At 47.8% G+C, this 27,376-nt stretch overlaps 1 protein-coding gene and 1 long non-coding RNA gene across 11 annotated transcripts in view; one reads left to right on the top strand and one right to left on the bottom strand.

The window, feature by feature from the left end:
- LOC309365898 (uncharacterized protein) overlaps positions 1-20,489 on the bottom strand; it is a 63,807-nt gene extending 43,318 nt beyond the window's left edge. For 2 of the 7 annotated variants that reach the window (XR_014166269.1, XR_014166270.1), the window contains exon 1: positions 20,370-20,479. Coding sequence is in view for 2 of the 7 variants with exons in the window: in XM_081904504.1 (XP_081760630.1) it covers positions 3,584-3,979 (396 nt within the window). In the remaining 5 variants the exon portion in view is untranslated. Of the gene's footprint in view, positions 1-2,817; positions 4,653-20,369 lie in introns of those variants that run through there. The other 5 variants (XM_081904504.1, XM_081904503.1, XR_014166268.1 and 2 more) reach the window with 4 other exon arrangements.
- A 97-nt stretch (positions 20,490-20,586) lies between these two features.
- Positions 20,587-27,376, top strand: LOC309366003. 4 transcript variants are annotated; one of them, XR_014166380.1, is made up of 3 exons: positions 20,587-20,789; positions 24,557-24,686; positions 27,155-27,376. It is a non-coding gene; the product is annotated as an uncharacterized lncRNA (long non-coding RNA). The 4 variants fall into 4 exon arrangements; XR_014166381.1 differs by having other exon boundaries at positions 20,587-20,847; XR_014166382.1 differs by lacking the exon at positions 20,587-20,789 and adding an exon at positions 21,394-21,535.

Genomic DNA, 27,376 nt, shown 5'->3' with positions numbered 1-27,376 from the left:
ATTGATTTTAGAATGCTGTATAATTTTACTGTTGTTAGCCGCTCTGAGCCCGGCTTCAGCTGGGGAGAGTGGGATATAAATTTTTTATTATTATTATTATTATTATTATTATTATTATTATTATTATTATTAATTTTACGGAATACATTTTTTAAAATAAAATTTAGATTTGTCTCTTCCACAAGTCTCTCAAGAAATTTGGTGCATGTAGCGTCTAATTAGTGGGAAAGGTTTTTTGATGCAATATAGAGCCTATTATTCTGGGTAGTCCTTGAGTTTCTGATGACTACAATTACAGGCGTTAGTTTCTCTATAACTCCTAAGCCATGCATGCCTCACTTCTTGTATGAGAAGGAGGTGTTAGCAGGCATGGTTGTGCAGAGGCATAAAATGTCCCCCCTCCACCTTGTTTAGATAGCTCAGGATCTAAGATAGCTCCCATATATTCCATGCAGTGTCCCACTTTCAGTTCCAAGCACCTTGGGCATGAAAGTACCAGGACTGGACCTGAACCCGTTGCCCTTTGGATGTTTCTGATCTGGAGATGCCATCCCCCCTGATCTACAGCCATACTGACAGTGGTTCCAGGGGGTTTTGAACAGAAGAGTGAAGCGGCTTCAGAAACAGGGTTGGGAAGGAGAAAGGGGGATTTCTCATCTTCTAGGGTGGAAAGGAGAAAGGGAAGGACAGGCTGGCCAATTATTATGGGGTGCAGAGTGGGAAATGGCAGGTGGAGGAAGCAGAGAAGAAGAGCCCCTCCAGTTTTGAATTATTTTTTAAGTTGTCTTGAGTCCTGTTTGAAAAAGGTGTCTGAGAGATATGGTGGTGGTGAATTAGGAAGAGGAAGAGGAGGAGGAGGAGGAGGAGGAGGAGACATGTGAAAATTGCCCTTCCTTCAAGTAAGCTGAAGAGTCCATCAATTCACCTTTGAAATCTCCTTGCCCTGCATGTGCCCACTCAACCTCTTCAATTAGTCGACTTGGATTTTTTTTTAAAGAACTGTTTGATGCTATTATGACTACAACTAATAATAATTTTGGGATATGAGCCTGTGAAAATGCTCTTCCTTCAGGTAACTGCAAGGATCCAGCAATCTGGTGGGAACAGGTGAAGCGTGAGTTATTAACCTGAGCGATAAATCCCCTGGGCATTGTATCCTCCTCATAAAATTTTCATTTGATCCAAGCTATTTCATTCTGAAACATGACTGCGGCAGATCTGGATGTTAAAATCCCCTAGGACAACCAAACTAGGTGTCTCCAGGAAGCAGCTCAGGCAGGGAATCCTTGGTGCAGCGGGGAGGTCAGTACACCAAAAGGAATCCTGTACTGCCCCTATTGCACAACTCCCAGAACATGAACTCAGAAAACTGGGTTTTCACAGTAGGACGCCTGGTGCAGACTAACAACTTCCTAAAAATCCTGGGGAAGCCAGGAGCAGCAAAGAGAGAACTGCGAAGCATAGGTGAAGGATCTTCATGGTTCAGGATGAGTTGACGTGGCAAAGCTGAATGCCAGCTTTTAAGCCAAATGGAGCCCCAAAGGTTGCCAAGAGAAGGCAGGGAGAGAGAGGGAGATAACATTTCAGTCAGGAGCAGCAATGTTCTAAGATTTCATCAGCTACATACTCAGAGCCCTGGTGGACTGTTTTGATAACATTTTGATTTATTCAGAGAATCAAGAACAGCATATGTTGTTGTTGTTTAGTCGTTTAGGCAGGTGATGTAATGACACTGGCCTATAGCTTCAATCAGGTCATCTAAACGCGGCATTGGATATGCATCCGCTTTAGTGACATGGTTCAGCTTCGTATAATCCAGGCAAAATCTATTAGATCCATCAGGTTTGTCTAATAACACTATGGGTGCTGCCCAGTGGCTTTCCGAAGGGGTTATCATCCCTGCCTTCAGCATCGCCCTTACCTCATTGCTAACTTTCCCCACATACTCTCCAGTTATTCTGTAGGGGTTGACAGCAATAGGCTTAGCATCCCCAGTGTCGATCTGATGTATAACTCCTTTAGCTCTACCTGGAGTGTTATTGAAAATGTCTTTAAAATCTTGTAGGATCTGCTTAACCTCCACCTGCTGATTAAGGGTTAATGTAGGAGCTATCTTTATTTCTTGTAGATTGCACAATTGCTCCCCTCTCCCTTCCCAGCATGTTATATCAGCTTCATCTGATTTGTCTGCCTCAAAACAATTAACTAAATCAGCATCTTCTTTCTGTTCTTGGGCAAAACTATGTTTTTGGCTTTTTACAAAAGGGACTAGCAGGGCTTGGTTTTCTCCCCGCAGAGTTCTGTTCCTCAGCTCTGTCTCCTTGGGCAACAGTAGTATTCCCCTCAGCATTGGGTGACTGTTGACCCCCTTGGAGCGAGTAACTACAAAAGAACTCTGTACATGCTCTAAGAGATCCCATCCGATCAGCACAGTAGTAGGAATCTCCTCAGAAATAGCAACCTGCCACTTCCCTGACCAATCTTAGAATTTAATATGGATTTCTGCAACTGGTAATACCTCAGGTTGTTTAGAAATTCCTTTTAATTAACATAACTTTCCCTGGAATTATTTTGGTGGGACAGATGATTTCTGGGTGGACAGTAGTGACTTGCGACCCGGTGTTTTTTAACCCCAGAAATCTCTTCCCTTCAATCCAAATATCTTCCCCAGCATTTTAAAAAGATTATCTTGTTTTATAGCATAGCAATGTGCCACTTTAGCCCCCAGTACTTCAGCAGGCTTCGGCCTATGCTGACTAGCTTGGCTCTTCTCAGCTTCTTTGATACAAAAGGTTTTTCTTTGAGGGCTTATATTACCTGACTTTTCTCCTCCAGATCTACAATTAAAGCTTTTGTGGCCAAATTTTCCACATCCCCAGCATTGAACTTCTTTGGGATTTGTATAGTTTGTTTTCCACCCTTTCTCCTCAGTGAGACTGGCGTTGGCTTGGGCCTTGTCATTTTGCCCTTTTGACAATGGCCTATCTCCCTTGTCTTTCTCTGAAGAGGGGTTTCCCTTTGCTTGTTGGAATTTATTTCTGTTAGTCCCCCACACTTTCCCGCCAAAACTCGGTTCATCAAACCTATGGTCCCTTATTTCGTTTATTTGGTCAGCTAGGTTAGCGGCTTCTTGAAGTGATTGAGGGTGTCTTTCCTTTATAAGATATTTTAATTGGCTGTTTATTGTTTCATAAAATTGTTCCAGAGCAAACACTTCTCTGATTTTTGGAACAGAGTCTGCCCTCTCCTGTTCTAACCATTTTGTGAGGTAGTTTGAGATTTTAGCCCCAAGCTGAGCATATGTCTCCGCCTTCACTTTAGTCACACTTCTGAATTTCTTTCTCAGTTGTTCTGAGGTAATCCCAAACCAGGTGTATATTAGTTGCTTAAATATCTCAAAATTTTTGGAATCGGTCCCCGACATTTTAGAATAAATTAGGGCTAATCACCCACTGATCCTGGCTCTAAGGATTGTCATCTCCTCATCTTTCACTTGAAAGTCTTGACAAGCTCTTTCAAATGATATAATGAAAGCCTCAGGGCAATCTTTTTCCTTGAACTCAGGAAAGCGCTTTAAATCTACCTTCACTTGAGTTGGACTACTGGTGTTATTACTATTATTTTGATTCTCCATAGCTGCTAATTCCAGTTTCCTCATTTCCAACTGAAATTGCATTCTTTCGCTCTCACTTTCAGCCCTAATTCTTTCGCTCTCCTGCTCAGCCTTAAGTCTTTCGCTCTCAGCTTTAATTCTTTCTATTTCTTGTGCAGATCCAATCTTTTCTAATTCCAATTTATATTCTTGTTCTAACTTCCATTTTACAAATTCTTCAGAGAATTTTGGACCTTCTGCCTCAGGTTGAATATTAGTTACATTTTCTAAACTCTGCTCTTCTCTCTGAGGATTTCCATTCTCCTCTCCTTCAGAGCTTTCATAAGTTGTTTCCCTCCCAGGGTTTCTTATCTTTTTGGGTGGCATGTTGTGTGAGTGAGAATTATCAATAAATTAACAAATAAGAGAAATTTCCTCTCAGTACTCTTCTTTCTGCCTAGGCTTCTCTCAAGACTCTGGTCCCAAAGGTCTGCTATGGGTTTTCTCTCTAACCCTTCAAGCTCTACTTCCTCTGACCACGAGCCTAAACCCTCTACCAGAACAGACTTTGAGCTCTCTTTCTCTTTGTTATCTTGGCTTTGTGGCTTATCATGGATACCTCACAACTACACCCCCGGGTTAGGTAATCCCTTCACAAATTTACCCTTCCCCCTCCAGGTGTATTGTTTTTCCCACCAAATCCCACCACTTGCCTACCACTTCTGTGGAGACAGGTAGTGATGTTATTCCACCGATGTTTTATCCCACTGCTACACCACCAATTTTGTTGCGATCACACAAGGCCCCCGGACGTTTGACGGTCTATTGACCCTGTGCCACCACTGTGATTGTTTTCTTCGCTGCCACCACCCAGCTTCTCACGGGGACACACGGAGTCCAGACAGTTGTTAACATTAACAAATAATCAAGTTTATTTTTAAATGCAGGAACAAGCGTATGGTTTCAGTTTATTTTTCTCTTGTCAGTTTCTTAATCTTAGTTCCTAACAACTCCAAACTGATTATTCCCAACTATCTATCTGACTCCACCTGACAATTCCACTCACTCTCAAACCAAAGACAGTAAAAATTTCAAACATACCAAAATTAAACAAATTCCCGAACTTGACTAAACATCCAACCCCCCCCAATAAAATAAAATGGAATATTTATTTATTTATTTATTTAGAACTCTGCACTGTTCTGAGTCCTCCTGGGCAGGAACAGCAGCAGCAGTAGCTGTCCTTATGAGGCCTGTCAGGCCCCGCCCTGGGCCAGGTGGTGAGTGACAGCAACGGGGCCCTTAAGCATTCATGCATGGGAGACTCTCCATTGAACTTTGATGGGGGAATGGGGGGGTGCTTCCTGACCATTTCTGTGTTTCTGTCTCCGCCCCTGAGATTTCGGCATTTTGATAATTGTTCTTCCCAGTTATCAGTGTTGGGAGGCTGCCCCTGGCAGGTCCTGCACAGTCTGTCATGATTTATAACTTAACCGGCAACTAATGTTGACTCGGGACAATCTGTCAGGACGCTGTCAGCAGCTCCTTGCTGTTTCCCCAGGAATCCATAGAAACAAGGAATCCTTTTTTATTTCAGACTTTACAGAGAGAGGGTATAGGACCCAGCCTCTTGGATAATGATGTTGTCCCCAGTGAATCTCTACCTCTTGTCTCTCCCACTTCCTCGTTTGTCATCATCATCATCATCTCCTCTACGGGTGCCGCTAAGTGTCCTCTGTCTTTGAAGTCTTTGCTCTCCTACTTTTAAGTCCCGCCAGGTTCTGGGAGATAGAGGGTCTGGGCTGTTTTCTAATGACAACGTGTCAGGCAGCTTGAAGTAATATTGTATTTGTTATGTACTGAAGTTCTCACCCTGGGCCAGCAGGGGGATACTGTAGATAGTTATTCAAATGAAGGATCGAAAGTGACGTTAAGTGATTGGATAGTTTGTATGCAAATGAAGGATCGAAAGTGACATTCAGTGATTGGATAGTTTTAGGAAGTTGCTACAATTACATTGTTCTGGAGCTCTATATAAGCAGGCTGACTGAGCTCTTCAGCTCAGTTCTGTTCTGTTCTGGTCTCTGAATAATCAAAAGCTGTTTGAAGATTCGCTGTGTCGTCTGATATGTTCGCCCACAACTTAACACTGGCGACGAGGATGGGATCGATGGACATCAGAGCACAGAGAGATGTGGCCACCCTCTGAACTGAGCTGCATCACTGAGCTGAATCACTGAGCGAAATCACTGAGTGAAATCACTGAACAGAACCAATTCAGAGCTGACTGTTCTGGCTAGAGCACTGCGTTCCATTCATCGCCCTTCACGCCGGCATCGGAATCATGGCTTCACTTGTGCCTCTACCGCCGTTTGCGCCAACCTCTGAATCATGGGACTCCTTCCTTGCTCGGTTCAACTGCTACCTCCAAGCCAACGAGCTGACAGAAGTATCAAAGGAATGGAAGCGGGGCCTATTCCTCAGCCTCTGTGGGCCTGAGGTGTTTGAGACGGCCCGAGCATTGGTTGCGCCTGAAGCAGTACAGGCAACAACATGGGACACGATTGAAGAGAAGCTCCGCAACCACTACGCACCAAAGCCGCCCAAGAGTGCTGCCCGCCATGCATTCTACCACCGGAATCAGTCAGAGGGGGAGTCAATTAACAACTACACTGCCGCCCTCCGACAAGCCGCAATGCACTGCGAGTTCCGAGACTTAAACGATGCCCTGATTGAACAAATCGTCTGTGGGGTCTGGGACATCCGTCTGCAACGGCGTCTCCTCGCCAAGCCAGACCTCACGCTACAGGAAGCCATTGAGGAGGCTGTGGCCTCGGAAGCTGCCGAACGCTCCGCCCAGGAGATCCGCAAGGCCAGCAGCCCGCGTCTTGCTAGGAAGCCAGTTCCAGTGCATCATGAAGAGGCCAGCAGTGATGAGGCATCCTCCAGTGAAGACGATGACATGCACCAGACAAAGCGGGAGTGCAGGAAGTTCCAAAAGAAGTCCAAGGGCCAATTGGTTAGGGCATTCCCTGGGTTAGGGCAAGGTCTTCGCTAAGCTGGACCTTGCCCAAGCCGATCAACAACTGCCCGTTGATGATGCCACTGCTGAAGCCCAGATGATTGTCACCCACCGAGGGGCATTCCGTTGCCGCCGGTTGCAGTTCAGGGTGAGTGTGGCTCCTGGCATCTTCCAAAGCCTTATGGAGTGTCTCCTGCAAGGGCTTCCAGGCGTGGTACCATATATTGATGACGTCTTGGTGTCTGCAGACTCACACCAGCTGTTCAAGCGCCTCTGTGCCGTGCTGACCAGGTTCCAGGAGGCCAGGCTCAAGGTAAAGAGGGAGAAGTGCTAAATCGCCGTTCCACAGGTGAAGGTCCTGGGCTATCTTATCAACGCCTCCGGCCTTCACCCGACCTCATCCAAGATCTGCGCTATCCAGCAGGCCCCCATCCCAAAGAACAAGAGTGAGTTGCAGGCGTTCCTGGGACTGCTGAACTTTTATAACATGTTCCTGCCCCACAAAGCCACGGTGGCTGAGCCTCTCCACCGACTCCTCAGCACAAAGACACCTTGGTCCTGGGGTCATCGGGAGATGGCGGCCTTCAATGCGGTCAAGGCCCTCCTTTCATCGGACAGTGTGCTGATACAGTACAGTGAAGCCAGGCCACTGGTTCTTGCCTGCGCCGCCTCACCTTTTGGCATCAGCACTGTCCTTAGTCACCGTTTTCCAGACGGAAGAGAAGCACCGCTCGCCTTCTTTTCCAGGATGCTATCTCTGACTGAACGGAATTACAGCCAGCTCAACAAGGAGGCACTGGCACTTGTAGCTGAAGTGAAGAGGTTCCATGAATACCTCTATGGCAGGACTTTTGACCTCATCACTGACCACAAGCCACTTCTGGGCCTCCTCGCCAGTAATCATCCGACTCCACCAGTCCTCTTGCCGCGCATGCTGCGATGGACTGTTTTCCTGGCTGCCTACCAATACCGGCTCGTCCATCGCCCGGGGAAATTGATGGGCCATGCCAACACCCTCAGCCGTTGCCCTCTTCCAGCGTTTGTGGAAGACCTGGATCCTGCTTCATCGCTCCTCCTGATTGAGGATTTTCCGGCAGCGCCTGTATCGGCTGCCTCTGTGGCCACCGCATCTGCCCAGGATCACACCATCAGCCGTGTGCTCAACTGGGTGTGGAGGGGGTGGCCACAAGGGCCTTTTGCATCAGATTTCCTGCAGTTCGCAACCAGACAATATGAACTCTCAGCTCATCATGGCTGTCTGCTGTGGGGAGACCGCGTCGTGATTCCCCAAAGACTCCGCCAACGTGTCCTGGAGGCTCTGCACGTTGGCCACCCGGGAATCGTCAAAATGAAAGCGTTGGCCTGCACCACCGGCAGCTAAGGGACACACCTGGGAGATGCCCAAGACACCCTGGTCGAGGGTGCACATCGATCTGGCCGGTCTCTTTCATGGCTGGACCTTTATGGTAGTGGTGGATGCCTATTCCAAATGGCTGGAGGTGGCCCTGATGCCCTCCACCACTTCCGAGGCTGTCATCTGGGTGCTGCGAGGCCTCTTTGCAACGCATGGGTGTCCTGATGTCCTTGTCTCTAACAACGGACCACAGTTCACGTCAGGCGCTTTTGAGCGGTATCTTTTGGGACTGAGCATCTGCCATGCCCTAACGGCACCATTTCATCCATCCAGCAACGGGCAAGCAGAGAGAATGGTGCGCTCGGCAAAAGAGGCACTGGCGCGCCTAGACCGGGGAGACTGGCACGAGCGGGTCACCGAATACTTGTTCGTACAACACATCACCCCTCCTGCGGCCACAGGGCGGAGTCCTGCCGAACTGCTTATGGGCTGCTGCCTCAGGTCCCTGCTCGCCCTGCTGCACCTGGACTTTGCCGTGGCCGAACCCCCAGGCTGTGCCAACGTGCCATGGTCATTTATTCCAGGATACCAGGTCTTTGCCCGGAACTTTGTGGGGGACATTCCTTGGGTGCCAGCCACAGTAGTGGGAGTCACTGGACCTTGCTCGTACCAGGTGGCACTCGAAGACGGACGCTCATGGCACCGGCACATAGACCAGCTTAGGTGCAGGGTTGGGGACTTGGACACTACCGTGGTGCCCCCAACTGCGTTTGTGGCTCCGGAACAGACACTTACAAATCGTGAGGCTCCACCTACACCTCTCTCGCAAACTGCCGGCGCGGAGCCGAACCAAGCCAATTCAGAGGGTCTGCCAGACTTACCACAGACTCAGACCACTGCCGTGCCAAGAATTGGGTGCCCCCCCCCGGACTTGGCTACCAGTCTCCGGCGGTCTGGCAGAGTTTCCAAGCGCCCAACTTATTTAAAGGACTATGTTGTTGGACATGTATCAATGTTGGTCTAAGTATGTGAAATGTAACCGATATGCTTTTGTACCTAATTGAACCATTATGTGTAGTGCTGTATATAAGGAAACCATTACGATTGTAACCAACGCCTTATCTCGGTGGGGAGGGGTGTTATGTACTGAAGTTCTCACCCTGGTCCAGCAGGGGGATACTGTAGATAGTTATGCAAATGAAGGATCGAAAGTGACGTTCAGTGATTGGATAGTTTTAGAAAGTTGCTACAGTTACGTTGTTCTGGAGCTCTATATAAGTAGGCTGACTGAGTTCTTCAGCTCAGTTCTGTTCTGGCCTCTGAATAAACAAGAGCTGTTTGAAGAATCGCTGTGTCGTCTGATATGTTCGCTCACAACTTAACAGTATTCTCCTGTTAATTATTTGTATTTGACTATGTGTGGGGTTTTTTGGGGGGGGTACTGAGTTTGCTTTTTATTTTTATTAGGTATTATGTGGTATTATATCTTAATTATATTTTGTGAACTGCCCTGAGACCCCCAAGTTATAAAGCGGTATATTAAATAAGTAAGTAAGTGACGCGGGTGGCGCTGTAAGGGATGCTGGTTACGCTGTGGGTTAAACCACAGAGCCTAGGACTTGCTGATCAGAAGGTCGTGGTTCGAACCCCTGCAATGGGATGAGCTCCCATTGTTCGGTCCCTGCTCCTGCCAACCTAGCTGTTCGAATGCAAGTCAAAGTACAAATAGATAAATAGGTACCGCTCTGGCGAGAAGGTAAACGTTGTTTCCGTGCACTGCTCTGGTTCGCCAGAAGTGGCTTAGTCATGCTGGCCACATGACCTGGAAGCTGTACGCCGGCTCCCTCGGCCAGTAAAGTGAGATGAGCGCCGCAACCCCAGAGTCGGCCACGACTGGACCTAATGGTCAGGGGTCCCTTTACCTTAAGTAAGTAAGCAAGTAAGTAAGTAAATGGCTTAGTCATCCTCTACGGTGGAAAGGAGAAGGGAAAGGACAGGCTGGCCAATTATTATTGTGAAAGGTGCCCTTCCTTCAGGTAACCACAAGAGTCCAGCAATGTGATGGGAACAGGTGAGGGGTGAGTTATTTACCTGAGGGATACATCCCCCTGGCACTGCCTATCCTCCTAATAAACATTTTGTTTGATCCAAGCTATCTCCTTGTAAAACATGAATGCAGTAGATCTGAATGTTTGCGATCTGTAGTTGGGATCTAACTTCTGTGGAAACTGCTATGACTACCAGATTTCAGCAGTATCTTCCCACAAGCATGTGATTTCTCCTCTATGTCAGCCTAAGTCAAAACGTCCCAAAGAAATTAAAATGATGGGAAGCATGGGTGCAGCCAAGATTTATTTTAGGGGGGGGCTATGAAGTTGTGCCTCTGTTTCATGCTCTTCCTTTCATTTGTGGACCATGGTATTTGTTCTTCCTCTACACAGGATTTGGCCTGTGACAAACTGATGGTATCTGCCTCCCATTCGTTTGTCCTGCTGTCTTCACTGACATTGGGATCTGTCCACCCATAGGCGCCGACTCCATGGGGCCTGAGGGGGCCCGAGCCCCCTCTCGGCCACGGCAGCCCGGCTCTCCCAGCTCCCGGGGGCCGCCCTCCTCCCTCGCGCACCCGCAGCGTTCCCGCTGCGGGCGGTGTACGTGCTCAACAACGGCCCCAAGGGCGGCTCGGGGGCGCGGAGCCCCGAGGCCGGCGCGCTGCAGTGCCTGGCGCGGGCTTGCGAGGCCGAGGGAGCCCAGCTCAGCACCGTCAACTTTGGCGAGCTGGACTTCGGCGAGACGGCCGTGCTGGACGCCTTCTACGACGCGGGTGAGTGAGGGCAGCTGGCGGAGAGAAAGGAGGCTGGAGGGGCAGCCCCTCCGCGCAGGGGAGGGGGCGAAAGCGAGGCGCCGGCTCCCTCAGCAACAGGCGCCCCCCAAGGCGCCACTAGCGCTTCCAGCCTGCCTGCCTGGCGGCGTGTTTTCGCTCAGCAGCTGAGGAGAAGCTGTTTCCTTGGCCGGGCGAGGGCCGCCCAAGCCAAACGTCTGCCCTGCTGCCCCGAGGGCACGCGAGGCAGCGGGGACGCTCGGCAGATCTTTGAAGACTGGAATCGCTGGTTAAAAACAAAACAAAAGCCCTTCCCCCCGAGGTGCGCCCTCTGATCTGGTTGCGCCCTTCGGCCCTTTATCCCAGGAAGGTTGTCTCGGCGCCAAGAGATCACAGCTTTCCCCCTCCTCCCGCAATACGTGTGGATTTCTAAGCAACTCTGTTCAATGCATGAGGAGAGGGCTCTCGTGCTTTTAGAAGTTGTGCCGAAAGGCGGGAGGGGTTGATTTCTGCAGGCGCCGCTTTTCTCAACTTTGCAAGAGGACCGATGCTGCACGGCTAGCGTCAAAAGCGCAGGAGCCCGGCCTTTCTCTGCGTGCTGCCACAGGCAGGGGTGCCAACTTGAAAAAAATATTGGGCGTGGGGTGGGGGGCAGGCGAGCCCTGCTCTGCATAATCAATCACGTGACACGGTGCGCGCACACTTTTTGAATGGCAATGCTCATCAATTTTTTCAGGGGGGGGGGCAGCCCTTTCAAATATTTTATTGGAGGAAGGGGCGAAGTGAATTCGGCCCCTAGGAGTCGCACTGACGATCCCATGTCCCTGTATCAGGTTGTGTGTGCATGCAAATGTTTTAAAAGCTTCTATTTAAATATATTTCCAGCTGTGAAGCCTCTTGCTGTCAAAAAGGCTGTTTGCAATGAAGAGGAGGTTGGCATTCATGCTTAACGCGCTGCTTTCTCCTCGTAAACCGTTTAGGTGCAAGATAAAGTGCATCGTTGCGGTAAACGGGTAGGGAGGGAATCTAAGTATCTCCTTTCCTCACTGTTCCAAATACCGTAACACCCCCCCCCCCTGCAGTTTAGCAGCAGTGAAGAAGGTCGGGATTTACTTTCAAGTGTAACCTCATGTTGTGGGGGAAATGCATTATGTACATGCATGGAGGCAATAAGCCTAGTATTCGTTCACATCTTCCAAGACAGTGCCTATTGCAAACAAGTTACACGGCCAAGTCCTGAAACTAGCAGGGAAGTAGTACAGAATAGGAAGGAAGTGACATGGAGATGCTCATTTGCTGTCCTTGAGCAATAGATATTTCAGCCTCAGTTTGTGCAAATAGAATGGTAGTGGCTAAGCAGGGTTGTGAGGCTATACGGGCACGGAAGAAGCCCTGCAAAGAGCTTTGTGCAGCTGAAGAAGCACCATAAACAAAGTTTAATGGAAACCAGGATAATCAGCCATCATATTTCAAAATGTGTAGTGAAAGCACAATGCAGGGGCACTTGTAGGGGCCCATGTTCCTCAGCAGGGTCTGCCAGGGTGGGCACCTTGCTTGCCCCCACCCCAGCATGCACCACCACTAGTCCTCCTTGGTGGTAGTGCAGCTGCCAGCCTCCTGCTTATGTGCTTGCCCCCCTCCCCCATTGCTCACAGAAGAGTGAGTACAGTAGTACCTCGGGTTACATACACTTCAGGTTACAGACTCCACTAACCCTGAAATAGTACCTCTGGTTAAGAACTTTGCTTCAGGATGAGAACACAAATCGTGTGGTGGTGGCAGTGGGAGGCCCCATTAGCTAAAGTGGTGCTTCAGGTTAAGAACAATTTCGGGTTAAGAATGGACCTCTGGAACGAATAAAGTACGTAACCAGAGGTACCACTGTACATGGGATGGGAAGATGCTCATATGGCTACAGCTGGGGGACCCAACTGGAAATGTGTGTTGGGGGGAAATTGGCATGGGGCACCCACAAAGGGCAGCCTGCCCAGGGCTCTCCCAAACTCTAGATCGGTGTCTGGTAAGTTCCATTGTGTTCAATGGGACTTTCAAAGCCAGGTAATACATGTAAGATTTCTGTCTTAAGCATGGTTTTTCACAACTTCAGGGATTAGAAACCTGTGGCCCTTCAGATGTTGCTGGACTGTGGCTTTGATAATCCCTGACCAATGGCCATGCTGGCTGGGGCTGATGGGGAATGAAGTCCAACATCATCCAAACAGCCACAGGTTGACCACCATTGCTTTCCTGTGTAGTACACCTTAATGGGACCTCAGTTTGGCTTCTTGCAAAACTTACAATGTCTTTAATGAATCAACAGAGGCTCTCTTGCAAAGCAAGAACACATAGGAGTGACTGAACTAGTGATCATCCACAAATCTAGCATTCTTTCTCCAGTAATGCCTGTAGAGACCAGGATCAGCCAGATAGCCCTGGAAGTTCGCAAGCAGCCCATGAAGGCCATAGTCATCTCTGTTGTTTGTCCCCAGCATCTTGTGTTCAGAGGTACACATACTGGCTAAGCATGGAGGTTTCATTTGGCTTTTATGGATAAATGCCATTGAGAGAATTATGCATTTGTAAAGGCAGTATGAAGATTATCCCTAAAAATTCTGTAGAATCATTTGTTACTATGAGCCAGATCCTGCCACCTTGTAATAAACCATTACGTGGCTTCGCTTACCTCTCTTTTAAGGACCTTGTTTTCTTTATTATCTTTTCATTCTGGGATAAGGCGAGAGGTTGTGCTCTGTCTGTTAGCATACTGAACTAGAAGGCTTTATAACTAGGCAGATAAAGATGTGAAAGAACAGCTATTTACAGTTAGCATTTGGATGAAGGACTGGGGGGAAAGGAGAGAAGAGAAACTTTCCTGTTACTCTGCTGCCAGCTCCATGCCAGCTCGTGCACCCGCAGCGTTCCCGCCCGGGGAGGCAGCGCCCCCAGGAGAGGCGGCGGCGGCAGCAGCAGCCACACGCGGCCCGGGCTCCCCTCGCCGGCCGCGGGAGCCAAGGCGCGCGACGAGGGCAGCCAAGGAAAGGAGCGCGCGGCCCCGTCCCGCCCTCGCCACTCACCCTTCTGCAGCGGCCCCGTCCGGCGGGGAACTTAGAAAACTTCCCGGGGTAGGACCCCGGTATGGGCCCCCCCAATATTTTTTACAAGTCGGCGCCCCTGTGTCCACCACTGTATAATTGTTGCAGAAGGGAAATTCTGCTTGGCGAATGAGAATCAAACAAGTGTCCAGAGGAAAGTATCATTTCTCCTCCCCACGCCCTGCCCCTCTTGTAGCATTTTTTAGATTGATCATTTTGAGGAGCCTCTGATCTGAGTAGCTTTAGGCTACCACCCCAAATGGACATCCCTTCTCAGATTTAGGCAGAGGGAGCCAGTGAACTGAGAAAATAGTTTCATTACGTAAAACTTTTATGATGCCTGTTAACATGAAACATGGGAAAGATTGAGGGCACAAGAAGAAGGTGTCTTTACAAGTTGATGATCATTTATTTGATTCCAGTTTACCCTCCTTTAATATAGCATTTGTCTGCTATATCCATTAAGAGTTTTCCATTAAAACTTTATTATTTCATCCATTATGTAAAAACTGCATCAAAACAAACACATCTTTCCTCCCTCCCTCTTCCCTCCCTTCCGTGTCTTAGAGCCATTCTATTCCTTCAGAAACAGAAATAACCAAAACAAAACTCATTGTTTTGACTACATTGTAATGACTACATAGTCATTATGTAGGTTGATTATACAGCCTGCAAGATTTGCAGTTGTCTTAATTAGGTTTTTCATTAATTAAACAAGCACTGGTAGTACAAACCTTTTTATTACACAGAATGTCATTTTCATAGAGCAGTGAGTACCAGCTACCTGTTCCATTAGTTACACAAAGCATCAATTACTTAAGTGGTCCCTGAATACATCGTCCTTTGATTGCAAGCTTAATTGATTACGCAGCCAGTTGTTTTCATACTTTGTCCATTGCAAAAGACACCTATGGCAGAATCAGCCTAGGGCGGCACATCCCGTATTGCCCCAAATGGCAGCGATCTTTTCCAAAATCACTGCTGATGATGCTGGTGTTTCTCCTCCACTGGCAGAAGCAGCAGGGCAGGAGGGGCACCCATGGGCATTCTGCCTGGTTGGGGGCTTCTGCCACCTGAAGCAGCTTCTTCACCTGCCTCAAGGCTCTGGGATCAGTCCTGTCTTTGGTTGCTTTGCTCTGGGAGGTTTTGCCAATATTTCTTGGTCGAATCCTTCAGTCACATGGTATTTGATTGTTTAGATTAATATGCAGTTTCATCTATTGTTTATCTCAGTGGAAAGGGATCACCATAACAGTCCATCCTAAAACTTCAATAGCTCACTGTGATCTCCTCCCCTCCATCTTGTTTGAATAGCTGAGGATTAAAAGATAAATGTAAAAGACCCCTTTGCCACGGCAAGGCAGTGATCCATGAAGGGGATAAACACATTACTTGGAGGGAGAACTGCCTTTCAACGGATGGCTCTCCTTTGGTTCACATATTGACCATTAAGGTGCAGCAATATATGGAAAACTGCACTGCATGTAAAACTGCATGTAAAACTGGTAAGGAGAACCAAAGGTAGCCTCTTTTTTTCTCAGTTTCGTTGGTTTTTATGGAATTTTAACCTTTAAAGCCCTATACGGCCCAGGACCCATGGAGGACCTTACGGTTTCAAACAAAAGCACCTTGGTGGTCCTGGGCCACAGGGAGGTTAGGCTGGCCTCAACCAGAGCCAGGGCTTTTTCGGCTGTGGCCCCAATCTGGTGGAACGCTCTGTCACAAGAGACTTGACATCTTTCTGCAGGGCCTGCAAGACAGAACTGTTCCACCAGGCCTTTGGCCAAGGCATAGCCTGATCCCCTCCTTTGGTAATGCTCACAGAAGTCTAGCCCAATGGTTGCCATTAATATGATTTGAACTTATTTTACAATGAATTGATTTTAGAATGATGTATTATTTTACTATTATTTTACTGCAGAGGCAGCGGGGCAGGAGGGGCACCAATGGGTTTGTTGTCTGAGGGGCTTCTGCCACCAGAAGCAGGATCCTCTCCTGCCTCATGGCTGGTCCAGCTGTCTTTGGCCCCTTTGCCCTGTGAGCTTATGCCAGATCTCCTTTGCCAAATCCCTAAACCACACCGTATGGGCACATTTAATTTGTTGTGCAGCTTCATCCATTGTTTTCTCAGTGCCTAAGGGATGTCTATTCTGCAGCTTTAACAGATGCTGCGCACTTACTCTGTGTGGTCTCCTGCCCTCCACCGTTTAAGATTACCTCAGTTTCACATCCCATACATTCCAGGAAATCTCCCACTTTCAACTCCTAGCAGCTTCATTTTTATTTTATCTTTTAAAGAAAGAACCTGAGGCAGTAGACTTTTGTCTTGGGTCCTGGCAGAGAAATTAGCAACTGGACGGAATGAACTCCAGGGTGCCAGTTCTCCCATGTTTCTCAAAACATTGTCACAAAATAGTGAGCAAGCTTCCTGTTTCCCCATAATTCTTCCTCAGGGCCACAAAGACAAGAAATCCCTGCTGTGCATAACATCCAGTCTGCAGGAGAATATTGGAGACCTTGAAAGCTCACTCACTATTCTGTGACATATTTAATTGTACCTAGAAAACAATGTCCCCCAGGGGTAGGGATGGGCAAGAAATGGATTCAGTTCTCATTGAAAGGTGAATCTACTGAATTCCTAGTTTCTGAAAATGAAAAACTGAAACTGAGACCTATCCCAACCCAATGGTCATGAGAGCCAAAGCTCTCATAAAACAACATGTTGTAGACACTGAGCGCCAATGGGATCTAGCCAGGACCCCAACTGTTATTGCCAGTGCACAGGACAATTCAATAACTCCCTGCTGCCTTCAGATACAAACCCTGCTGCAACGGACATCGTTGCCAGATTCTGCACAGCAGTGCTCAAAATTTGTCACATGATGGCCTGTACCACAAACTAGATATAATGAGGACTCATATTAGAGTGCTCTGTAGACTGATGGCTGTAGTCCTATATACTACAAACCTTTTCTGCTCTTCCAGGCTTGCCTAATGTTCTCATATCTTCTTTTGGATTCTTATAGAATCTTATAAGTCTTAACTTATTTTAGTTTCTTAAAACATTTTTTAAAAAATATTTTAAAATGATTGTATCCCTCCCTCCTTATGCTGGTCCTCAACCGTAATAAAGATTTGTTGTTGTTGTTGTTGAAATGCTTCTTATGGACCAACATGGCTTGCTTTGTATTTTCATGTCTCAAACTTAGTCACCTTGCTATGAAACGGAGTTAACTGTTGTCTTTTTGTTGCTGGTTTTTATGTTTCGGACGTAGATAAGAAATGGCTGACCTTGAAAAATGGAAGATGCTCCCTCTCTTTTTGAGATCCGCTGGATCCCGCTTCATCCCCAGCTAGAGACGTCTTCCCCAAAGCATCCAGATTATAAAAAAGCAACATATTCAAGGCTTACATGAGTTGTGCCTTGCAATAAAAGCAGATCCAAAAGCCCTATTACTTCTCTTGTTTATTTTCAAGCACGAGCGCCATTGCTATTGAAGCCAAAATGGGACCTTCCGCCCATGAGAAGGAGGTGTCAGCAGGCATGGTTGTGCAGAGGCACAAAACATGCCCCCCTCCACCTTGTTTAAATAGCTCAGGATTCAGTCCCATATATTTCATGTACAGTGTCCCACATTCAGTTCCAAGCACCTTTGGCATGAAATCACCTGGAATGGACCCTAATCCATTGCCCTTTGGATGTTTCTGATCTGGAGATGCCATCACCCCGAACTACAGCCATACTGACAGTGGTTCCAGGGGGTTTTGAACAGAAGAGTGAAGCGGCTTCAGAAACAGGGTTGGGAAGGAGAAAGGGGGATTTGTCATCTTCTAGGGTGGAAAGGAGAAAGGGAAGGACAGGCTGGCCAATTATTATGGGGTGCAGAGCGGGAAATGGCAGGTGGAGGGAGCAGAGAAGAAGAGCCCCTCCAGTATTAAAATGTGAGTCCTGTTTGAAAAGGTGTCTGAGAGATATGGTGGTGATGAGTTAGGAGGAGGAGGAGGAGGAGACATGTGAAGATTGCCCTTTTCATTTGATCCAAGCTATCTCCTTCTGAAACATGAGTGCAGCAGATCTGTATGTTGAAATCCCCCAGGACAACCAAACTAGGTGTCTCCAGGAGCACATCCACCATGACCTGAAGCAGCTCGGGCAGAGAATCCTTGGCACAGTGGGGCGGTCAGTACATCAAAAGGAATCCTGTACTGCTCCTATTGCCCAACTTCCAGAACATGAACTCAGAAAACTGGATCTCCCCAACAGGGCACCTGGTGTAAACTAGTGACTTCCTAAAAATCACTGCAACCCCCCCTCCCTGCCCACATGACCTGGGTTGCTGTGTGTAAGAGAAACCTGGTGGACAAGCAGCGGCAAGGACAGGCCCATCTGCTTCATCCAACCAAGTCTCTGTTACACATGCCAGGTCAAGTCCTCCATCCACAATCAGGTTGTGGATGGCAGTGGTCTTATTCATCATTGACCTGGCATTGCACAGCAGCACCTTCAGGTCATGTGGGTCTCCCTTATTGATTCCAGTATCCATCCGGTCAAGACCAGACCCAGAGGCAGGAATGACGAAACCTGCCTCCTCGGTAATGACATGGTCTGGTCTTAGCATAACTCCTCCTCCTACCAGTGATCACCAAGATCAGGTGTTCCAGCACGTGCGCGCATACACACACACACACACACACACACACCCTGTGGAACCTGCCCCAGCCATTCTGTTGGCTCTGGCCCACTCCCCGGCAGCTCTGACTCTCTTCACCCAAGCATCACGATGAGCTTGCGCATTGAATATATGAGATTATTCCTTGCAATAAAAGCAAATTCAAAAACTCCATTTCCTCAATGTCTGGTTTTCAGGCATGGGTGTCGTTGCTTGAATACTATTACCTTGCCATCATCAGAAGGCGAACCCTGAAGGGAGGGAGGACCCCCCAAAAATAGGCCAATGAGGAGGACTGAGCACCCCTCTCCCATAATGTTTTCTCCCTCTCCCATAATATTAGAACCCAATGGGGACTGAATGATCCTGGATGTTGGGGAATGGTGGGGGGTTCAGGACAGACAACGAGAAGTCCATTTTCATCCAGTGAATAGTCACAGCACTTCATTCATTGCCACAAGTCACTGTGATGACCACCAGCCTGGAAGCCTTTAAAAATGCATTAGACAAATCCACAGGGGATAGTCATCTCTTATTGGTGTGATCAAAGTTCCTCACAACATCCTTGCAGAAAACACTAACGGCTGCAGGGCATTGCAAAATTTAAAGTTCCTTGCAACATCAAGCCGTTTTGCAGACTACACTAACAGTTCCAGGGCATTACAAAACTTGAACGAAACAATGGAAACAGTTCATATTAACAAATCTCCACAGAAAATTGACAGTAAGTTCTGGCAATAGAGATAGAAGAATTGAACCCAGATTAAGGAGAAAAAAACCCCTCCAAAGATAAATCTTGCCCCAGCAACAACTCCTGAACAATATCCACTTTTTTCTTTCTTGAGTTTTATTAGGACTTTAATGTAATATTTTTATTTATACTTTCCATTACATTTTTTTTTCATTTCAATCAATATAACCATTAATAATCATTGACTTCTCCTCTTCCACAATTTCATTTATTTATGAATTACAACTGCATATTCTAATTACTCTTTATGTTTTATTTTCTCCTTGCTCCCTATAACTTCAATACTTACATCTACTGAATTTACTCCAACCCTGCTAACCTTTTAACTGATTTAAGATAATTGTTCAGTTATTCTGAAAACATTTTTCATCCTTCCTTAAAGATTGCATCTTCTTGAGCCCTAATTCCATATATTCCATCATTTTCACCTGCCACTCCTCCTCTGTTGGTATTATTTTCTCTCTCTATTTCTGAGTGTAAACCATTTGCGCTGCTATGGTTGTCTAGAGAAATAAAAATGTGGGGACATCCATACCTAATATTCCTAATAAGAAGGTTTCTGGTCTTTTTAAGCATTTTCTTCATTTCATTATATATCAACTCCAAGAAATCCTTTGCTAATTTAGATGTCTACCCAAAATAATACCCTCTTGACATTTTTGTCTTTGCTAACCTGCTGCACTCTCCATAATTTCTTTTGTTGCACTACAGCAACCATTAGGGACATGGGTGGCGCTGTGAGTTAAACCACAGAGCCTAGAATTTGCCGATCAGAAGGTCGGCGGTTCGAATCCCAGTGACGGGATGAGCTCCCGTTGCTCGGTCCCTGCTCCTGCCAACCTAGCAGTCCGAAAGCACGTCAAAGTGCAAGTGGATAAATAGGTACCACTCCGGTGGGAAGGTAAACGGCGTTTGCGTGCGCTGCTCTGGTTAGCCAGAAGCAGCTTAGTCATGCTGGCCACATGACCTGGAAGCTGTACGCCAGCTCCCACTGCCAATAAAGCGAGATGAGCGCCGCAACCCCAGAGTCGGCCACGACTGGACCTAATGGTCAGGGGTCCCTTTACCTTTACCTTACAGCAACCATCATCTCTGACTCCAGGTCATGCTGGTTGGGGCTGAAGGGAGCTGCAGAACAACACAGCTGAAGGCCACCAGGTTGAACCAGCTGGAATTTCCAAGGGATCTCCAACGACACACCCCACCCAGGAACACTGCAATGTTTATTCCATTACATCACAAGGGCGTGGTGATCTATGGCCAGGGTGCTTTAGACTGGGAAGGCCTGAGTGCTAATCCACACTTGGCCATGAAACTTACTAGGTGACTTTGACCCACACACTGTTTCTACCAGAGCTACTGTGTCATGGTGATGAGAAGTGAGGGCTGCAGAGATCCAGGTTGCAATCTCTGCCCAGCCATGAAGCACATTGGGGTGACCTTGGGAAAGTCGCCATCTCTCAACCCAGCCAGCACACTCTGTTGTTGTGAGGATAACAACTGGGGATTAGCCACGTACAGTGCCTTGTGTCTAGTGGGGGAAAGGTGCAATGAATTTGTTGGAAGCTGCCCTGAGAGGCTGGAGCAACCCAGTCAGATGGGTGGGATACAAATAATTAAGTAGTAATAGTAGAGGGACGTGGGTGGCGCTGTGGGTTAAACCACAGAGCCTAGGACTTGCCGATCAGAAGGTTGGCGGTTCGAATCCCCGCAACGGGATGAGCTCCCGTTGCTCAGTAACTGCTCCTGCCAACCTAGCAGTTTGAAAGCACGGTCAAAGTGCAAGTAGATCAATAGGTACCACTCTGGCGGGAAGGTAAACGGCGTTTCTGTGCGCTGCTCTGGTTCGCCAGAAGTGGCTTAGTCCTGCTGGCCACATGACCCGGAAGCTGTACGCCGGCTCCCTCGGCCAGTAAAGCGAGATGAGCGCCGCAACCCCAGAGTTGGCCACGACTGGACCTAATGGTCAGGGGTCCCTTTATCTTTACCTAGTAGTTGTAGTAATTAGGTTTATCTCATGAAGTTATTGTGAATTTAAAATGGGTTCAGCAGGAGAGGGCTTACTTCGTAGGAGGTGCAGTATATCTGTAACTCTTACTATAGAATAAAATTGTAAGTCGGCGTCACTCTGTTTTCATTGGCTGCTTTCCGAAGGTTCTAAAGGCAGGAGTGGGATGGGGATGCTCTGAGAAAACAGTGTGACAATGCGGGATTGGGAGAGAAGCAAATGAGGGTAGGTTGCATCGACCTTTTTTAGCCCTCTGGTGATTGGCAGGAGGAAAAGAGAAGGAACGTGGGAGGGCAGGTGGACCTCACTAGGGGGCATCTGGAGGGGGAGAGAGGGAGAGAGGTGTGTGGTAATGTTAGGTCCCCAATGATGGTGACGTAGGGCAGAAGAGGAGGAACTGGGGAGGTAGCAGGTGGAACGGGCTGGGGGCAAAGGGTGCATTTGCAGTGCTGTGGATGAACAAGATGAAGCACTGGGATGAAAGAAAGGGGTTGTGGGTCAGGGGGACGGAGATTCTGGAGGGTAGTCATGTCTGTGGTAAGTGGCTGAGGGAGGTTGAAAGGAAAGACTGGAACAGAAGGAGAGTGTTTATGACACTTTTAGGCAATGCTTAGCTAAATGGACTCAATATGAGGTAGCTTCCTATCTTCTAAAACACACACCCTACCTCTGGAATCCTTTGGAAAAAGATGGCGGGTCTCAAACACCCAGAGATGGAAACCCTCCCATAGTAACTTGATATATTTCAGAAGTCATTTCTGGAAAGGATATTGGAGGCAGCCTGGTCCAACCTTAAGCTCAGGGAATAATCTCCAGCACAGGTTGGAACTGCAGCATCCTTAAGAGAAAACTATTCAGCCTCTGCTTATACCTCTTGGGCTTGCCGATCAGGTCGGTGGTTCAAATCCCCGTGACGAGGTGAGGTCCTGTTGCACTGCCCCAGCTCTTGCCAAGCTAGCAGCTCAAAAGCACACCAGTGCAGGTAGATAAATAGATACCGCTGCGGCGGGAAGGTAAACCGCGTTTCTGTGCTCTATGGTTTCGGTTACAGTGTTCCATTGCACCAAAAGCAGTTTAGTTATGCTGGCCACATGACCTGGAAAGCTGTCTGTGGGCAAACACCTTCTCCCTCAGCCTGAAAGCGAGATGAGAGCTGCAACCCCATAGTCGCCTTTGACTGGACTTAACCATCCAAAGGTCCTTTACCTTTTACCTATACCTCTAGTAAAGAGGACCTCCCACATCAGACTGATCAACACAAAACCTCATTGCATGTAGAATACTAGCTTTCAGAAAGGAAGGCTACAGAAAGATGGGAACTGCAGCCACATTGGCTACTCCAGGTTTTGGATGTCTTGAAAAACACTAAAGCATTTTGCAGCAGCCAATTATCTGTTTTTCTCTTTGGCTTGATGGTATTCCAATCTCTGGATTAATTTGTAGTTTGAAACCCCCTTTGCTTCATCTTCAGAGTGCCTAATGTACACTATGAGCCTATTCATTTTTTCAATTTGTGTTTTAAATCTCCAAACTTTTTTGTTGTTGCTACACTGTACATTCCTGCTCTATTGCTTGTTTTAAATACTTCTATTTAAAAATGGGGGAAAAAACTCCACATTGTCCTAAGATAGGTAGGCAGTTTTTGTTTTGTAAGAATGAGGAAATGCTGAGAGAAGAAAGAGGCAACTTGAAACTGTCCTTAACGTTTGTGGTTTGTAACTGGGATGTTGTATTTGTGGAAACTGCTCTGACTGACAGACTGTAGCAATACCTTCCCAACGGCCTTTGATTTCGGCAAGTTTCCCTTCAACCACTCCCAGTGTCACAATGTCCCAAGGATCCTACAAATATCGAAAGCTCCGTCTTGCCCTGGAAACCTTTGAGACTTGGCCTTGCTTGTAACACTGCATCCAGCTTTCCCACATTGCTCCATCCCAGCTGAGTCATGAAGATCCTCCAGTTGTGCCTGGCAGTTCTCTCTTTGCTGCTCCTGTCTTCCTCAGGTAAGGGAGAGGGACACTTGTCAGCCAATGGGAAGGGGAAGAGGAATCAAGACGTTGTTCTGTGGCCCTGCAAAGGGAACAAGCGTTTCCCTCTAAATTTTATACCATAGAAGGAAACTGGCTTGGTCCTTCCATCAGAAATGGGTTTCCCCAGAAGCTGCACCCTGCACCATGCGCTGCAACTCCCATTGCACACTTGCGCAGAACTGTAGCAGCTTGTGTTCTGTTTCGAGATTTCTAAACTGTTAAGCAGCTTACAAATGCTTTTAGATAAATAAAATAAATAAAAATAGCTAGAGATGTTTCTTTAGTGGACACTGACAGCCAGACGATACTTGCATGAACAAGCACTGGGGCCTTCTAGCTAAATTTCAGGCAGAGGCATGGCCCAGTCCGTGGTCTACCTGGCTCAATACAGTCTACACAGACTGGCAGTGGCTCTCTGCGATGCTAGGCAAGAGTCTATCCAAACCCTCCTTGGAGATGATGAGTTGGTGCTTGGCTGTTCCACCGAAGAGGGGAAAAACTTGCTCTCTGCTGCCCCAGAGGGCAGGACTATTTGGATCAAGTTATGCATAGATTTCAGTTGAACATTAGAAAAACCTTCTTGATGGTAAGAGCAGCTGTGGTGGGCTCTCGCTCACTGAAGAGCCATCTGTTGGGCGACGCTCACATTCTGGATTCTCTGCATTGTTCACAGGGTGGAGTAGATGACCCAGTAATGTCCTCCATCCGCTCCTATAAACCAATAGGAAACTCAATCGGAATCCTGGTTTCCATGTGGGCAAAACAACGCCATCCTTGCACAAAAGGGATGCTTGGGGGAGGAGCTCAAGCACAGCAGATATTCAAATAAATCTTAAGGGTGAGGGACTCAGGAAACCTTCTCCCACCCAAAAAAGTAGCCCACAGACTAATGAGGCCCATTGTCTATTTGTGGGGGTGGGGACTGGAGAGGAGGGCGCATGGAATGATGTACCATGGAAGAAGCCATGGCCAGCTGAGACCATGAAAAGGAGCACTCTGAACTATAAGCACTTCGTTGAAGGTCCCATTTCTGATGAAGTGATTCTGAAGCAGGAATGGGGAGCAACTTCAGCTAATGGCTGAGAGGTGCTGGTGCCCCAACATCCAGAGAGTCGCGGAATCCCCCGTTCCTGAACTTGTGCCTCCCTTTCTTCCTCTTCTGAATTTCCTCTCCTCTCCCCAGTGGACAGTAACCTATTTTTCTCCCTCTGTGTAGGATCTGCCCAGCTATCACCAGTTAATGGTCATCAATGCAGAGCCTCCGGTGGTCGTTGCAGAATTAGAAAGTGTCGCTCACCCAACATTGAGTTTGGGAAATGTGGATGGCTGAGGAGATGTTGCATAAGGTAACTTCAGCTTGATCTCCAGACAAGAGATCAAGTGAGTAGCCAGAATGTAAGATCAAAGTTTTTTTGATGCTTGCTAGACTTAACCAGAAGTTTCTTTAGATGTCTGAAGGCAGCCCTGTTTAGGGAAGCTTTCAATGTTTAATAGAATATTTTATTTTAATATTTTGTTGGAAGCTGCCCAGAGTGGCTGCTGGGGAAACCCAGCCAGATGGGTGGGATATATAGCTCCATAGATCTGTCCCATTTGCAAAGCCAAGATACAGTGGTACCTCTGGTTGCGAACGGGATCTGTTAAAAACAATTCCTCAGATTAAAAAAACAGCTAAAAGATTGTTGAGACCCGTCTATTGGGGAAAATGTCTCCCTGTCCCACTAACCTCAATCTGGCAACCCCACCTGCCCAATTTCTTATCTGCAACCAGTGCGGGGTGCTGGCATAGTATATTGAGTTTATACCACTAGGAAATCTTGGAAATAACATCCTAAAACTTCCCCTTCTACTTTTTCATTTAGGCCTATGATCTTAATTCTATTTTACCTACTCCCAATGCCCATATAACGGGACGCGGGTGGCGCTGTGGGTTAAACCACAGAGCCTAGGACTTGCCGATCAGAAGGTTGGTGGTTCGAATCCCCGTGATGGGGTGAGCTCCTGTTGCTCAGTCCCTGCTCCTGCCAACCTAGCAGTTCAAAAGCATGTCAAAGTGCAAGTAGATAAATAGGTACCATTCCGGCGGGAAGGTAAACGGCATTTCCGTGCACTGCTTTGGTTCGCCGGAAGTGGCTTAGTCATGCTGGCCACATGACCCGGAAGCTGCAATCCGGCTCCCTCGGCCAATAAAGCGAGATGAGTGCCACAACCCCAGAGTCGGCCACGACTGGACCTAATGGTCAGGGGTCCCTTTACCCTTCACCTTTAATTCCCATATCTTCAATCTTCCACTTCCCATTCAGTTCTGTTTTGCTATTGTGCCAAGTTGAGGTGGGACCTGCCCTGCACTATATAAATGACCGCTCCCCACACCAAAATCTGGGGGGCCTTTTTGCACTGTCGCACACAGTCGTCCTCCCCCCACCCGATCCCATGCGGCTCCCAGCAGTACAGCCTGGATATATCCCACCCCCAAGCTGGACGCCTGGAGGTAGTTGCCTGTCTCTGCCAGATACCCAATCCTGGCTGGGGGGAGGGTGTTCCCAAGAGAGAGCTGGCCAGGTAAGGGGAGGGATCAACCAACCCACACAACAGTGGGCGGAACTTACCTGGGAGTTCTCAGTCGGCTTCAGAGCTTCTCCCACCCTGCCCTCCCTTAGTTAAGCCTTCTTTTGCAGGTTAACCTCTTCTTGACCAGTATGCAGGCGCTGCTATGTCAGGGTCGCTGTTGAAGGTCCGGAAAGGAATTTTCCTGCATTGGCAGGTTTTGCCTTTCCCGTAGCAAAACGTCACAACTTTGGCAGTTTCAGGTCTTGGGTGGAATCCTTTAGTTTATCTTCCCTATATGGGGGAGGGGCCCTGAATCGGTGACCCACGCCCCCCCCCCTTGTGGCAGTGATCCAGGGTTCCCCATTAAAGGGGTTGTTTTGAGGGGAGGCATTGGCCATATGCCAAGAGGTTGTCATTGCTCTCCCCTGCGTCAGTGGCAAAATGGGGGGTGGGCTCTCTGCTTGAACAGACGTTCTCCAGAGCCAGCCCAATCCCCACATATTCTGGATAACCCTGATGCTTCCCAGATCCCCAGCCGGGGACTGGGAGGGATAAATGCCCAATGCTTAAGCCAAGGTCTCCCTACATCTGAAGTTTTCATAAAGTTGTGACCAAATTTTAATCCCATAACACGTTGTCTTGAGTCATTATTCCATGCGAGTGTTGCCCGGGGTCGGGGGGGTCTCCAACAGTCCGTGCAATAGATACCAAAAAACCAATACAATATCTTCTTGTCTCAAAGTTCATTGTCAGTAAAGGTAAAGGGACCCCTGACCATTAGGTCCAGTCGTGGCCGACTCTGGGGTTGCTGCTCTCATCTCGCTCTATAGGCCGAGGGAGCCAGCGTACAGCTTCCGGGTCATGTGGCCAGCATGACTAAGCCGCTTCTGGCAAACCAGAGCAGTGCACGGAAACGCCATTTGCCTTCCCGCTGGAGTGGTACCTATTTATCTACTTGCACTTTGATGTGCTTTCGAACTGCTAGGTTGGCAGGAGCAGGGACTGAGCAATGGGAGCTCACCCCGTTGCGGGGATTCGAACCGCCAACCTTCTGGTCGGCAAGCCCTAGGCTCTGTGGTTTAACCCACAGCGCCACCTGCATCCCATTTCCTTTCACTACTTTCCTGTAATTGTTTTCGCTCATTGATTCCCTGTACCATCAGTTCATATTCTTCTGAGTGCTTCACCTTCCTTTACTCTCTTTTCAATTTCGACATCTGATTCTAGGTGAAATGGGAGTAACTCTGGTATTTTTCTTTTCCAGATATTTCAGGAACGAATGATTGCTGCCTGCTTACCCAGGATCCTTTGAAAAATAGGATATGTTCCCTCACCTTGAGATCCACTGGATCCTGCTTAATCCCTTGCTGGAGACGCCTTCTGCTTATTCCCCAAAGCATCCAGATAAAAATTAATAAATGAAGACTTCAGAAAAATTCGAACAATTGTATGAGCTTGTTCCTTGCAATAAAAGCAAAATAAAGCA

This window comes from Podarcis melisellensis, assembly GCF_964234715.1.
Source record: "Podarcis melisellensis genome assembly, chromosome: 3".
In the NCBI taxonomy this organism is placed as follows: domain Eukaryota; kingdom Metazoa; phylum Chordata; class Lepidosauria; order Squamata; family Lacertidae; genus Podarcis; species Podarcis melisellensis.
This window is presented reverse-complemented; position numbering and strand designations above follow the sequence as displayed.